Source organism: Frieseomelitta varia, unplaced genomic scaffold, assembly GCF_011392965.1.
Source record: "Frieseomelitta varia isolate USP_RPSP 00005682 unplaced genomic scaffold, Fvar_1.2 scaffold_289, whole genome shotgun sequence".
NCBI classification, from domain to species: domain Eukaryota; kingdom Metazoa; phylum Arthropoda; class Insecta; order Hymenoptera; family Apidae; genus Frieseomelitta; species Frieseomelitta varia.
This window is the reverse complement of record NW_025110022.1, coordinates 226,965-242,431: the sequence shown is the minus strand read 5'-3', so window position 1 is coordinate 242,431 and position 15,467 is coordinate 226,965. Positions and strand designations below refer to the sequence as shown.

General features: G+C 39.4%; 1 protein-coding gene across 7 annotated transcripts in view; it reads left to right on the top strand.

Moving 5' to 3' along the window:
• Positions 1-15,467, top strand: part of LOC122529480 (pituitary homeobox x) — a 46,539-nt gene that overhangs the window by 4,604 nt on the left and 26,468 nt on the right. For 3 of the 7 annotated variants that reach the window (XM_043655648.1, XM_043655646.1, XM_043655647.1), the window contains exon 2: positions 14,272-14,469. The exons of the other annotated variants lie outside the window; for them this stretch is intronic. In XM_043655648.1, coding sequence (XP_043511583.1) covers positions 14,272-14,469 — 198 coding nt within the window. The remainder of the gene's footprint in view (positions 1-14,271; positions 14,470-15,467) is intronic. 7 annotated transcript variants of the gene reach the window in all.

The window sequence follows — 15,467 nt, the reverse complement described above, 5'->3', positions numbered from 1 at the left end:
ACGGCTCAACTCGAAACGTCAGGACAGGATATTTTCCCAATATTTTCGTACCACACACGAGTATAAAGTTCTCTTTTTATCTTCGTCTCTCGGTCTCCAAACGTAGGAAGCGTACGTGGCGTCCTAATTCTCCTCCGTGAGAAGAGTGAAACGCACGTTCCACGGGTCGAACGAATGGTTCTCGAGGCCGAGATAAAGACGGCCGCGTGAACAAACATCCGAAGGCCCATATTCCAGTTTCGAGTGTATCAGTTTTGGTAGTTTCCCTCGCGTAACCGTAACGAAAGTGAAGAACGAAACGAAACGGAGAAGAGGGAAAGCAGATGATAGAAGGAAGGAAACGCGACGGTGTCGCGCCGATCGCGTAAGAATCTGAGGTTTGGCAGCGAGTGGCAACGAGCCGGGAGGACGAAAGACGATCTCTCAGTAGCGCCACCACCTGTTTTGTGATTCATTAACTCACCGGCTTATCGGGATAAGGCAGACTTATCCGGGGCTCGAACCCGACACTGCGGCTAAACCCGATCTTATTCCAATGGCATCCCACCTATCCCCGTTTCAGTTTCACTCGTAGAGCCGGCAGTTCCCACTTCCAGACCGCAGGTACTCTACTACGGGTTTCCGTTCGTTTGTGAAATCGCGATCTTTCCTACGTTTCGCTGCGCCCTTCACCTCCGATCCCCTCCGATTCGTTGAAGAGGACCCGAACTCGCTGGAGCACTTCGAATCGGCCAAGACGAGTTATTTCAAAAGAGCAATTCGTAAGTTTTCATTTGGCTGATTGAGTCAGCTTTCGACGATCGATCGACTCGAGATGAGTTTCATTTTTTTAATTCGAGTTGGAGGTTAGGGCGGACAGTACTCTGGGAGAGTGGATTCTTGGATGTTTGAGGAGATTGTGAAAAATTTTGGCAGCTTCGTAGAAAAATGTTGTCGGAAGCTTTCGAACTCTGAATCTACAAGAAGAATCGGCAATCGATCGGTTCGTGAGTTTCATTTTCATTTCGAGTTAATTTATGATTAGACGAAGGGCTGTGTAATTGGGCGCGACGAATTGGAAGAATGGATGTTTGAATAGGTGTTGTGAAAAGGGTTTTCGAAGCTTTCATTCATCTCATAAGAAATATATTACTAGAAGTTTTTGAACTCTTGACCTGCGACAATGCAGGAAGAATCGTAGATCGCTTGGTTTTAATTAAGATAATTCTCTCAAAAATATTTCTAAGACGCAGTCTACTACCATCACCTGAAACATTGTTCCCCTCCTCCTTAAACATCGAGCAAACGCGACGATCGTTCGTTCGAATTATTCATCGATATCACCCGAAATTAAAACCGCATTTGCATTTCACTTTCGCCGCAGTTCTTATTAATATCCCATTAATGCAAAACACGTGGAGCAAAGGAGAATCCGATAGCGTTCACTGCCCGAACGTTTCGTTTCTTCGCGAACGGTCGATGGAAAGAGGCAAAGGCTTTCCTGACAAATCTGTTATCCCTTTCGGTCAATGACAGTATCCCAATATTTTGTCAACAGGCTGGCATACGGTCTGCACCAGGTTTCCGATCGAAATACCCCCGATAGTCATTAACTACCCCTTTATTGTGCCGATGGCTGCGCGAGATCCGCTGGCAGATGCGCCGAAGTCAACCCTTGTTGCCTCCGTCTAATGGTGTTGACAAATTGCTCGGCTAGCCGCTTGGTCTCCCTGGGGGAGAGGCCCATGGTGAAACTCTTCTGGCCGCAAACTCATTGGCATTTAGACGCGCAATCTTTCAGATCACTGCGCCAACCCGAATAAGACGCATCACGCTCCCTTTATCCCCGATCGCGCGCGTCCTGTGAATTATAACGTGCGCCGAGTAATTGCGGAGAATGTTCTCTGTTAATAGTGGGATTAAATAATTGGAAACATTACAGATCCTTGTACCGTTCTTTGAAAAAAAAAAAAAAAGAAAAGAAAGAAAGGCTAGATGTATTTTTTTGAAACGAAATAAGGTGATACTCATCATTATTCTAATATTTAATATTTAATTTCGAAAGAAGGTTGTTAGGTACATTGTATCTAAATTTCCAAATAAATTGTAAGAAATTCTAAAATAAATAGGCACGTTACTAAATCCTACATTGTAAAGTAGAAAACAAAAATTCTAAACTGGAGATTTTGAAATACGGGCTAGATAAATATTGACGTATAACCACATCCTCGTCTCTTTAATGCAATGCAATTGACATTCCAATATAACCCCACACTCTCTTAAATAATAATTTTATTAAAAGAATAAAGGTGTTATTATGTATAATTATTATAAGATTTTTCTATTGTTCAAATAATTGAATATAAAAATGCATTTTTTTTTTTATCTATCAATTGATAATTCGTTCCCCTGAGGAAGAACTCGGTTGTTCGAAAGAGAGAGAGAGAGAGAGAGAGAGAGAGAGAGAGAGAGAGAGAGAGAGAGCTGGATGTCCCGATAAATCGTCAATTTTAAAGACGAGCGTCTCCGCGAGTAAGACTACATTATAGACTCGGCTGAGACAGTTAAGTCGGTCGATGAGCCGAGCTATCAAGCCGATTTTCTGGCTCGATTTTCTCGATCACCGAGGAGGCAATCGTGGCGCTCTTCTAAGCGCGACAGGAACCAAGCCCGTGGGATCAACATAGAAATGAACTGATTTCCTTCCCATTATCTCAGCTGGCGCTCAGTGGTCTACGGTCTTGGAGAACCGCCTATCTCAGAAACAAGGTTTGTGTGTGTTCGGTGGGTTTCGAATCGAAGCGGGCTCGAACGTTTCACGGGAGAGAACGTTCTCCCACCCGTGCGTGCCCCGACGTGTGAGAACCGGGGCGCCCCGAAACCATCAAACCGTCGCAAAACTTGCGACGTTTAAGGGTGTAACCCTAGAAGCGTCTCGAAATACAGCGCAGGTCCTCCTACGAAGTTAATTCCAGCCTTTACAAAAGAGCACTCCGAAACCAACGTGCCACCCCTTGGTTTTGTTTTCTTTCCTAAAGAGACGATGTCAAGTTAAATAATTGCAGGGTGCGAGGTTGGGACACGGACATTGTGGAGAGACGGATCTCTCCAGTTTTACTTAACCACTTGGCGCTGGCAACTGATTGCGGACCATAACGAGTGACCGAACCGTCGTTTTTAAACTCGTCGGTATGACATGACTGAATAGAAATTATTGAGAAGTAATAAATTTGTTATTTGTTTCGCCTATACTTAAATATACTTAAAACTACTGAGAAAACATTACAATTTTGGAACAAAAAGTGGCACGTCACTCAAGAGGTTAATCACTTGGCGCTGGCAACTGATTGCGGACCATAACGAGTGACCGAACCGTACACAACAATTTGTCGCTTTCTTTTTAAACTCGTCGGTGTATGACATGACTGTATAGAAATTATTGTGAAGTAATAAATTTGTTATTTGTTTCGCTTGGGTTACACTTAAACATACTTAGAACTGAGAAAATGTTGCAATTTTGGGACAAGAAATTCTCGACGTGGCAGCGCAAGAGGGTAAACATTCTAACTACATAACTAACTGTCATTAATATCATTATCAATAAGTATCATTGATATTTATTTATTCGGTGCATCGTGTTTTTTTAATAATGAAAGAATCTACAAATTTTTTTTCTTATCACGTGTACTCCGCCGTGTTGAATCGAAAGTTGCTCGCACCAAGTGACACACACAGATTTGGTTTTTCTAAGAGAATTTTTGACTAAAATTGAAGACTCGTTGTGAAATGAAACTTTTTTTCTAATCGCGTGTCGATCAAATGCGATGTCTATTTTAAATTGACTACTGTCCAATTGTCTAACTAACTGTATTTCTATTACGATTCGATTTTTTTCTCGCGTCGAGAAACGAAAGCGGAGGAAGAGAAAACGAGCAGATTAGATTGCAATTAATTTTCACCAGTAGCTGCGGGGGGTTTTCCTCGGTAGCGCCAGGCCGTCTGAAAGGTCTCTGAGAGACATTCTATCCGTTGGACTTTTTCGAAACGACTGTGACACGCGTGTTAAACTCGAAAGACACACTGCCTCTCAGATTACTTATCGGTTCCATGTGCTCTCGCTGCCCTTGTGTCAAGTTGAAACTAAACAAATTGCTTGACAAGAGCTACCGAACCCTATCCGCCGAATCGTCCCCATTTTCGTTTCTCATACACATTCTGTCCACGTACGAACAAACAAACGCGCCACTTTCTTCCACGCTTCTTCTTGCACTTTCTCGCAGACGTGCGACTTCGATCGAGTTGCAAACCATCCAATTGATTGACTTGTGAAGCAGCGATTGATCATTAATTTCAACGACGTCAAACAGAATGGAAATGAAAATTCAAATTAAACACAAATTACGTTCTCAGAGACTTTCTCTTACAGCTCAGTTCAAAATTTGAGTATTAACTTCAGGAATCTTGAATTTTTCAAACGAAATACCAATGGAAAAACAAATTTAGTTCTCAGTGATTTTCTTTTATAGCTAGCTTGATCAATTTCGTTATTAACCTCAATGATCTCGGAACATTAAACGAAATAGCAATCAGAATTCAACAGACAAATTGTCAGTGACTTGCTTTTACGGTTAGTTCAAAGTTTGATTATTAATTTCAAAAATCTTTAAACTCTTTAAAACGTCAAACAAAATGGTAATCAGAATTAAACAGACGAATTAGGTTGACATTCTCTCACATCTGAATTTCAAAATTTGATTATTAATTTCGGAAATCTTGGAACGTCAAACGAAAATGTCATTCAAAGTTCAACTTTAAAGCTTAAGTTTAAAATTTGATCATTAATTTCAAAAGTTTTGGGACGTGAAATAAGAAACAGAATTCAACAGACGAGTTGATTCGTCAGCGACATCTTCTTACAGCCAGAAATTCAAAAAAAAACAAAACATTCTACCCTAATGCGCGCTTATTAGTCATTTTACACACGTATAACGACAAATCTAGCACGCGTCCCTTCAGGATCGTCGAGAAAGAAGAGAAAGAAAGAAAAAAGATGAGGGAGAAGAAGCTCTCCTTAACAGCTCGCAGACCAAAAATATCATCGATCGATGAGCGTTTTCGAATATTTATAAACGGTGAAATGGGAGAGTGTTCGTGCGGAGAGCAGAGATACGCCGTGTCCCCGTCCGGTCGTTGTCTCAATGACGCGCGCGTACCGGCCGACGTTCTTGACTAATAAACGACTTCCTAAGGAAGCCAAGGATTACGAGATTAGGAGCTACGAGCGTAGTGGCAGACTGTGACTTTCTCCCCGGCGATGGGTGCGGAGCCTGTGGCTCACAGGTGCTCCCGCCACGCTGTCGTACTTCAACCACCCTCTTCACCCCTCACGGGCCGTTTTTCCACGTCCACGAGGGCTGGCTGTCTCGGTAATTATCGGCCATGCGACTGCGCTCGTCCGTCACTCGAAAATCGCCGCCACACGTCTCGCTACGTGACACACTTTGGTTTTTCCTTTCTCCGGCGTGTTCTGAACTCGGGACAGGAAATATAATACATGCGCGCGTACGTGCGGTCAGCTTCTTCGGGAAAACGTGTGAATGTTTGTTGGTTAGTTTCGCAAGGGGACGGATGAGAATTTTTTTCCACGCGCAGCTCGGACTGAAAACGTTGGATTGAAAACGAGAACGATCTTCAATTGCAATTCGAGAGTCTCGACGGACCAACGAGATTCTTCGAATTCATTTAAACACACAATTTTCGTTCATTGATAATCTTGTTAAGGAAAAGACGCAGCCATTATGTTCGAGGCACGGTGCAAAAATTTCGCGCGAATGACTAATTTCGTGCGACTTCCAAAGGATCGCGCAGCTGCACGATACTGCCACGATATTTTAGCCGCCCTTCTACTTGTAACCCTCTTCACCGCCGAGTTACACCGCGACACGGTCTACTAAACACCCACGATTTTTACAGCGCATGCTGCACTTGATTTATGCCCGCATTGACCGACCATTATCGACAGTTCTCCGTCTCGCGAGGCGTGAAAATATTTTCGCGACACGTGCAACTTTTGTCATTAACCTGCCACGCACGTCGAGAATTTTTTGTCCCAAAATTGCAACATTTCCTCAGTTTTAAGTATATTTAAACGTAACCCAGGCAAAACAAATGATTAGTTTATCATTTCTATGATGAGCAGTTTATTATTATATATAATAGATTATTATTGTTTATTGTTATTGTATAAGTTTGTTATTTTTATAATGAGTTTATTATGTCTTAATTTCTATCCAGTGATGTCATACCGACGAGTTCAAAAGGAAAAGAAAACGAGGAATTCATTGCGTACGGTACGGTCACTCGTTATGGTCCGCGAACCAGTTGCCAACGCAAGGGGTTAATCATAGTCGCGAAATTAACGTGCGCGAAATTTATTTGAAGACGAAGCACCACCTCGGTGAATGAAGTTAAAATTCACTCGAAGATTAAAAAACTTCGTTGCCAGCGAAAAAAAAAATGTAAAAAAAAAAGATCGCCCGGCCCTCCTTTATCCAGGCGAAAGCCCTGTGAATACCATTTAACTCCTCGGCTATTAAAACCATTAGATGAATGTGTTAGGAAAGAAAATATTACTGTAATGGTAAATCAACAAAGCGGCAAATGTCAGTCCTCGCCAAATATCTCTTGATCGATGCCGCGGATATTGGTACAAGCTTTATTGCGCGGCGCGAGTAAAATTTTCCCCGCGGGTAATGAAAGCGGCGCTGGAATAACTCTCCATCGATAATTTTATATCGGAGATTACGATGCACCGCCGGAGATTATAATCCCTCGGATTTCATAACTTTCATCGACTATGCTCCATCGAGAGAGAGAGAGAGAGAGAGAGAGAGAGAGAGAGAGAGACCGGGGCTGTGTTACGAAAATTGAAAAAACCGGCTTTAAAACAGATTTTAGGCGATTAATTTCGATAAGTAAATCTTCCCGGTAAACGAAAGCGGTAGCGTTTCACTCGAAATATAGAGAAATTATTGTACAAAGTGTGAGCTTGATGATATTATACCTCCCTTGTTTAAAATGGTTTTGATATTTGATCTGATGCTTTTTTTTTATTGATGTTTCATTTATTGATCGACGAATAAAAATTTTCCAACTTACTTAGAATGTTTGAATAAAGAAGGGTAAATTGTAATATTCAGAGACTGGATTCGAATGACTAGGATAGCTAATAAATTATTGGTAAATTTAAGTAATTTATTTACATAGTAGTATATATATATATATTTTCTACAAAAGCAAATTTTCATATCAGATATTGACTTTGTTAAATATTCCAACCTCTTAAATTTTTCCAGCGTACAACGACTGAAACGATGAAACACTCAACGAAATACCATTGTCGCACTTTTATCAACTATATTTATTTTAGAATAATTATTCCCCTTGTAGTAAAAAAGTACATAACAAAAAAGCAAATTTTCATATCAGATATTAACTTTGTTAAATATTCCAACTTCTTAAATTTTTCCAGCGTACAACGACTGAAACGATGAAACATTCAACGAAATACCATTGTCGCACTTTTATCAACTATATTTATTTTACAATAATTATTCCCCTCGTACACCCGTTCGGAAATGTTAACGAAACGCACGTAGTAAAAAAGTAGATAAGAACAAAAAAGCAAATTTTCATATCAGTTATTGACTTTGTTAAATATTCCAACTTCTTAAATTTTTCCAGCATACAACGACTGAAACGATGAAACACTCAACGAAATACCATTGTCGCACTTTTATCAACTATATTTATTTTACAATAATTATTCCTCTTGTATTCCCGTTCGGAAGTTAACGAAACGTACGTAGTAAAAAAGTACATAAGAACAGAAAAGCAAATTTTCATATCAGATATTGACTTTGTTAAATATTCCAACTTCTTAAATTTTTCCAGCGTACAACGACTGAAACGATGAAACACTCAACGAAATACCATTGTCGCACTTTTACCAACTATATTTATTTTACAATAATTATTCCTCTTGTATTCCCGTTCGGAAGTTAACGAAACGTACGTAGTAAAAAAGTACATAAGAACAAAAAAGCAAATTTTCATATCAGATATTGACTTTGTTAAATATTCCAACTTCTTAAATTTTTCCAGCATACAACGACTGAAACGATGAAACACTCAACGAAATACCATTGTCGCACTTTTATCAACTATATTTATTTTACAATAATTATTCCCCTCGTACACCCGTTCGGGAATGTTAACGAAACGCACGTAGTAAAAAAGTAGATAAGAACAGAGAGCAAGTAGAACTGGCAGAGCAGAGATTCTTTCGATTCTGAAGTGAAATCGATGGGGTTTATTCGAGTCGTGGTATCTCGGCGATGTTGCCTTCTTCGTCGGCGTCGCCGTCGACAGTCGCATGCACAGCCGCCCCGTAAAATCCGTGCGGATTAGCGATCCACTAATATATCCCGCGGGCGGTAAAAACGCGACGAAGCAGCTGAGATGTTCGTTTTCGTCGTGGCACGTCGCTGAGCATTCGCCGGTTTGTCTTTGGCATAAAATAACTCGAAGCCACCGGGGGAAAAGTAATAAATTTGTGAGTTACAACCTGTCCGCGGGAACCCTCTGGTTACCATCCCCCTCGTCGCCTCTCGCGCATTTCTTTATTCCCTACGTATCTCTTTCCTTTCTCTCGTCTCCTTTTCTTTCTCTCGTCTCCTCCGCGCGACTACTTTTCTCTGGGAAAAACACGTGCGAACCCGGACACGCAACGGGACACCGCGTCAATCCTTCATTCCTGGAAAGAAAATTACCGAAAAATCCGAGCGAGATCGGCAGCTCTCGTGGGTGAACCGAGAGTGTGTGAACCACCGTGTGAACCGTTCGTCGCTCAGGCGATTTTTTCTTGCTCGTTGTTTGCGGAAATTGTTCGCAGCGAAGAGAAACCTGCGGAAGATCGAATTGAACTGAGGTTTGGCTATCTTTGGAACGTTTGGTATATTTGGCGATAGGAAAGAACTAGAGTGTGCGAATTACTGTGAAAAGTTGAGAGAACAGGAGGAGGGAAGAAGGAAGCGAAACTTTGTTTATAAGAAAAACAAATAGATCGTGGAACATAAATTCTTTTGTTTCGAATGAATCACTTCTTACAGTACCTTCTTGCATTGCAATATCATAAATTTGAACATGTTAGTTCTAGAAAGGGAAAGGATAATTTTCGTAGTCCATAGTTTCGCAGAATAGGTTCGTGGGACGAAGAAATTGAATGTCGTCGGATGATATTTAAAAGAAGAAAACTTTTTCAAAATTGATCAACAACGAAGTGAGGCAAACTAATGTTTTCTAACGAATGTCGAGGTTTTACCAGTTTTTATCAATTTTTGTAAGTCAAAATTTCACTTTAAATATACTCGTGATTTAATAGACGACAGTGCTCCGTTAAATTTCACTTCGATATATTTATTATTATATTTATGATATATTCATTTATTATACATTTATTATATATTTATATTTATTACGATGAAAATTTTACTTCGATATATTTATTACGACGAGTATTCTTCTTCGAATCCGTGAGAATCCAGGATCAATACGCGGTCTTCTTGGTAAATGGACAGAACGAGATATCTCTCTCCGAGCCACTGACCAATATAGACGTCGAATGTTTGACAGGAAAGGGTAGGATAGTTTTTGGCCACATTCCGTCCTTCCGAGGATCTTCCGTTTCCAAGTCTCGTGCTAGCTCCGCCACGAATCCATAGCAACGAACAGTGGAACCGTCAAACGATACAACACGTTAAGCTTCCAAGAACTCTGCGGGAGATCTCGTGGGAACTATATTGGAGAATATATATCGAACGAGATGTATAGGGAAGGAGTCATAATAGCTTTTTGTCTTTCAACGTCAGACGTCAGACGTCGATGCGAGCTTCACTCGTAATTAAGTATCTACTCTCTTCTGCACTCTGAATTTACACCAATTCGTTCGTAATTTATTTTCAATTTTTTTTCAATTTTCGATTTTAAATCGATTTCGCTCGGAAACGAGTGACCGATCCTTCGCCGTTTTGTAAAGATTTAAATTCACTTTCTATTATTGAGAAAAAAAGAATCATCCCCTTTCAACTGTCACGCATGTGAAAATCACTCGGTTCCCTTTCGATTCTCCATGATTGCAAATATTCGTCCTTTGTACATTCCACGGAATTTTCCTCCGTGAAACATTTCTTCCAAGCGACGTTGTTTCGCAAAGAGGGAGAAACCTTACAGACAAAATAAGTAGATCGTCTTGCTAGAGCGGCTGGATAATAAAACGTGAAAAATGGAGCCCTATAAATTTCCGCCGGTTGAGTAGGTCACTCGAACAACGTGCGTCGGATCAGGATGTAGATTATAAGATTAACTCTAATCTTGAAATAATATACAAACTTCGGAACGAAGGAAGTTCCAGCGCTTGTACAACGCTGTTTTATCAAAACAGCAACGAGAGACATACATTTTTAGTGCGACGAAGCGGTTATGTGCTCTTCGTCAATTTCGAAATTTCTCCCTGTTACCCGATATGCATAGGATTATTCGGGTATTTACGATCGACAAGCGCGAAGAATAGAATTTACTGGGGATAATTGTGACGAGGAAAGTCTCGTGGTGTCACGTGTTTATTATTTTAAGAACCGAGATCCCTAGAATCTAAAGAACTTATAAAGGAAAAGAAATAGCGAGTGTCACGCTTTCTTCTTTGGCTTGGACGTTTTCCGTGTATTTTAGGATCCAACGTGTCCAATAACATCGTCGAATTTTTGGAACCGCGAAATCCATGACTTCTTCCTTCGCTTCTTTATACCGAACTTTCCCATTTATTGAGACAAATTGTTGCCTGCCTATTCATTCTTTGACGAAATTTTGTTCTATAGTAACAAACTTTTTCTTTTGTCGTTTCTTCGAGCTTTTTTTTCTCTCGAGCACAAGTGAAAATTGCAGTTTTCTAAAAAATCTGCTAAGAATTTGTACTATTATATGTTCTTATAAAATTAATTATTATAAATTTTTACAATTATAATTTATACTATTATAAATTTTTATAAAATTAATTATAAATTTCTACAATTATAATTTATACTATTATAAATTCTTACAGTTATATTATTATAAATTTATATTATTATATATTTATATTATTATAAATTCTTACAATTATAATTTATACTATTATAAATTCTTACAGTCATAATTTATACTGTTTATTATACTGTATATTATAAATTCTTATAAAATTAATTATTATAAATCCTATACTATTATAGATTCTTATAAAATTAATTATCATAAATTCTTACAATTATAATTTATACTATTATAAATTCTTATAAAATTAATTATTATAAATTCTTATAAAATTAATTATTATAAATTCTATACAATTATAAATTCTTATAAAATTAATTATTATAAATTCTATACCATTATAAATTCTTATAAAATTAATTATTATAAATTCTATACCATTACAAATTCTTATAAAATTAATTATCTAAAATTCTTACAATTATAATTGGTACTATTATAAATTCTTATAAAATTAATTACTATAAATTCTTACAATTATAATTTACACTATCGATATATAAAGAAGAATTAAGAACTTGATTGACAATCGGATTCAATTGCAATTATACTATACCTCCCACCGCGGTCGGGGTAAGACTCCGTCATTCTTCCTCGAGCAAATACACGAGCCCGATCAGCTGCAAGTTGAACTCACTCGTCGAATCATCGTCGTGTCCCTTGGGCCGTTAGCCGTTTATTTACAACGTGTTACATCGTTCGCATTCTTCTGTTACGTGGCTCGCGATAAGTAGCACGGAGTCCATGTTTCCAGCACTCAGATGCTGTTTGCCGAGGAGGCATCGCCGATAACGCGACATGAGTGCGGCACGGCCGCTTTTCCTCTTGGGGACTGGCCTTGGCAAACAAACCACCTAACCCTCGGCCAGAGTGCAAGCTTATCCTCGTATGGCCATTCGTAGCTCTTTACACGTGTTCTCCGCGTTGGCCGATCAAATAGGCGAACCGATCTGTTTGCAGACTGTTCCTAGATTAAAAAAAAACTACATACATAGATACATATTTCGTCCGGTTTATATAATGGCCAATTTTATAGCCGCCAAATCTGACAGAAATTGGTCAGTTCGGAGAAAGAGAGAGAAGAGAAGATGAAAATAACGTGTTCATCGCGTTGGCCGATCGAACAGCCTAACGATATTGCCTTGTCTGTGAATTTGACAATTTGATCGTTGTCAATATTTAAAACAGCGTTATCAGTCGTCGCATCGATTAACTCGGAGCAAATATTGTTTCGCATACAACGCTGAAAGAACGTGAATCATTTTTCACGGTGGACAGAGTAATTATCGTGCAACGATGATCTTGAAAAATATGATGATCGACTTTGACTTTCTTTTCATTGAGTTTCGCGATCGCGAATCGAGATAAACGACGTTGCAACACGCGACTGTTTCATACGCGGTACGTTAACTGCGTGTTTCCTCGTGAGAAACGAATTTTTGGTGGTATGCTTGACTGCTCTTATCGTTTAAAGATGAATTTTATCGAGAGACACACATCTATTTTATATTATAATTATTGCGCGATTTTTTACAAGTGTCAAGAAAATCTGATAAATTATTGAAAATCTGAAAAATTATTTGATAAATGCATCTTCCAACTGACTATTAAATAAAAGTATTTGGTAATTCAGTAAGTTCCGAGCAATAATATTATATTTGAACACGTCCACAAAATGTGTATTTATTTTACGTTATATATTTATTCTAGAAACTCTTGTAACTTTTAAGAGTCGTACAATAAAAAATTCCGCTACATTTTGATAAAGATATTTCTTTCGTAAATAAACTGTTTTAGTAAATTGTACTTAATTAGCAAATCACGAACAAGCAACTCTCACGTAAAACATTTCATTTCATCGAAAGTTAAATATATTCATGTTACATTATAACAATATGTTGCTGTAACTCTCGTACAAGTAATTTAATACAGCTGCTGTAAGAAATTCTAATAAATTCGCCGTGTCTTTCAAACAGTTTGTCAAAGATATTTACTTCGCGACGACGAGACACCAAGTTGCGAACAAGCAATATTATTACGTTCGAACGCGTTGACGAAAAATACTCGACGACAGAGAGAAAAAAGTCATCCAGATCTATTCGGCCAAATGGATCCAAATACAAGCAATTTCTGCCTATTTTTACGCTTCAACCCTCCGGTGAATAATAATCATTGCCGGCCCATACGGTCTCCGGACGTCTCTGTTTCTCACGGACTGCGTCTCAAAGACAGGCAACACGCGCAAGAGCTAGTAACACAGTTGGCGGAATATCCTGGAAGAGTGACACGCGCGTCTTCGTGGTCGTGTGGTTGGCTGCGCGGCACTAAATCAACCCGAGTTACGCGCCGACTAATTGTGAACCGCCTCTCTCCTCCTTTGCCGCCCCCGTGTGGCAAACCAAATATAACTAAACCGAGCGAAACTAAACGGCCTGCCCGATTAACTTCTCCGTTGGCTGGCTACCACTCGCCAGCCCTATTCTCGACTGCCTGTCGGACAAACCTCTCTCCCGTTCTCCTCTCGTTTTTATGCTTTCCGTCTTCCGCTCTTTTATTCTCTCTTTCTTTCTCCCTTTTTTTTTATCTTTCTTTAATCTTCTCCGCGTGGCGAGGACGCAACACGAGACGAGAGGAGCACGGTTAAATTACGCGATGTGTTCCTCCCGTTGGGTCGTGAAGTGCGTCTTTACACAAGCAATTTTTCACGCACGATCGGTCGCCCGAAGATACGAGGCTGCCGTTTCGAAAAAGAATGTTTTTCTTAGGACCGAGGAATCGAATATTTCTCCGCGAGTTACGATCCTGTTTGTTATCGTTGACCAGTGGAAGAGACGAGTAGGTGTGTATATATATATATTTCGGTTTTACAGTGTATTCGGGGGGGATACGTATTTAACGAATATTTTCTCGATTGTTAAATATCGAATGTTCGATCATTTTAGTCCGTGGCAAAGTGCTAAAGAGACTCTCGTCTGTGAGAGCGGCTCTTCTTTTCCACTTTTCTCCGCCCGACGAAATCGCTCACTGTTTGCGATCACGTTCGGAATGGCCCTCGCGGGATTAACTAAGGAATATAAGTTAGTAAATAGAGGCGGTTACGGAGACGAGGTCAGACGATGTTGCAAGAGGGTGTGATGCGTTTTGCAGTATGGGCACAGGGCGACTTCCGGGACGAGGTGACCGGGGGTTTGGCGAGGCTCGATTTGACGGGTCACGGAGCTCACACACCCGGTGGCAGCAACCCCAGTACACCGGGTGCGACACCCACGACACCCTCCGGTGGATTTTCTACCGCACAGCCTAGGTCCCGCACGAACACGACACACAGGCCGGATATTCGAAAAGGTACGCCTCGCCACTTTACGAGCAACTTCTCTATCGCACCCCTCACCACCCCCAACCCCCTCTGTTCCCCTTGTTTGTTCGTTCCAAATCAATTCAATTTGGTTCAATTTCTCCATTTCTGTCCTTTTTTCTTTTTCTGTTTCTTTTTCTTTCGTTTGACTACGCGTACACCAACGCTGTGCTTCTTCATGATAGAGTGGCCCCTGCTTAGATTTCTCGTTTGTCTTCGAGAGAAAGACACCGCTTGGATATTCGGTTTAAGCTGAATTTCGAGCAGCAATGGGGATTTCGATTTGAAAAATTGAAGTTAGACGTTGATGTAGATAGCTGTGCGGTTGGTCAACGAGAGTAGCTTGCGACGAAGAGTGGTCCGAAACTGCTGGTAGATAGTTTAATTCGCTTCTGCATGCCGTTCCTTCGTTGATTAGCCATTTCTATTTTAATATCGCCGTAGACATTTGTTGCTAGATATTACACGTAGTGTAGGTATACGTCTCGTTTGAAAGTAGAAAGATTTAGATCGATTCGAGATGAAAAGAACGTCTGTTACAAATATTATACATTTTTTTGGCATACTCTATAATATATATTCTAGACTTTTACAATTACAATTCTATTACAATTATTACAACTCTATTACAATTCAACGACATAATATGTATTCTAGATCTACAATTATTACAACTCTATTACAATTCAACGACACTACTCGAAAACTATAATGTATATTCTAGACTTTTACAATTACAATTCTATTACAATTATTACAATTCTATTACAATTCAACGACACTGCTCAAAAACCATAATGTTTATTCTAAATCTACAATTATTACAACTCTATTACAATTCAACGACATAATGTATATTCTAGTTCTACAATTGTTACAACTCTATTACAATTCAACGACACTACTTAAAAACTATAATGTATATTCTAGACTTTTACAATTACAATTCTATTACAATTATTACAATTATTACAACTCTATTACAATT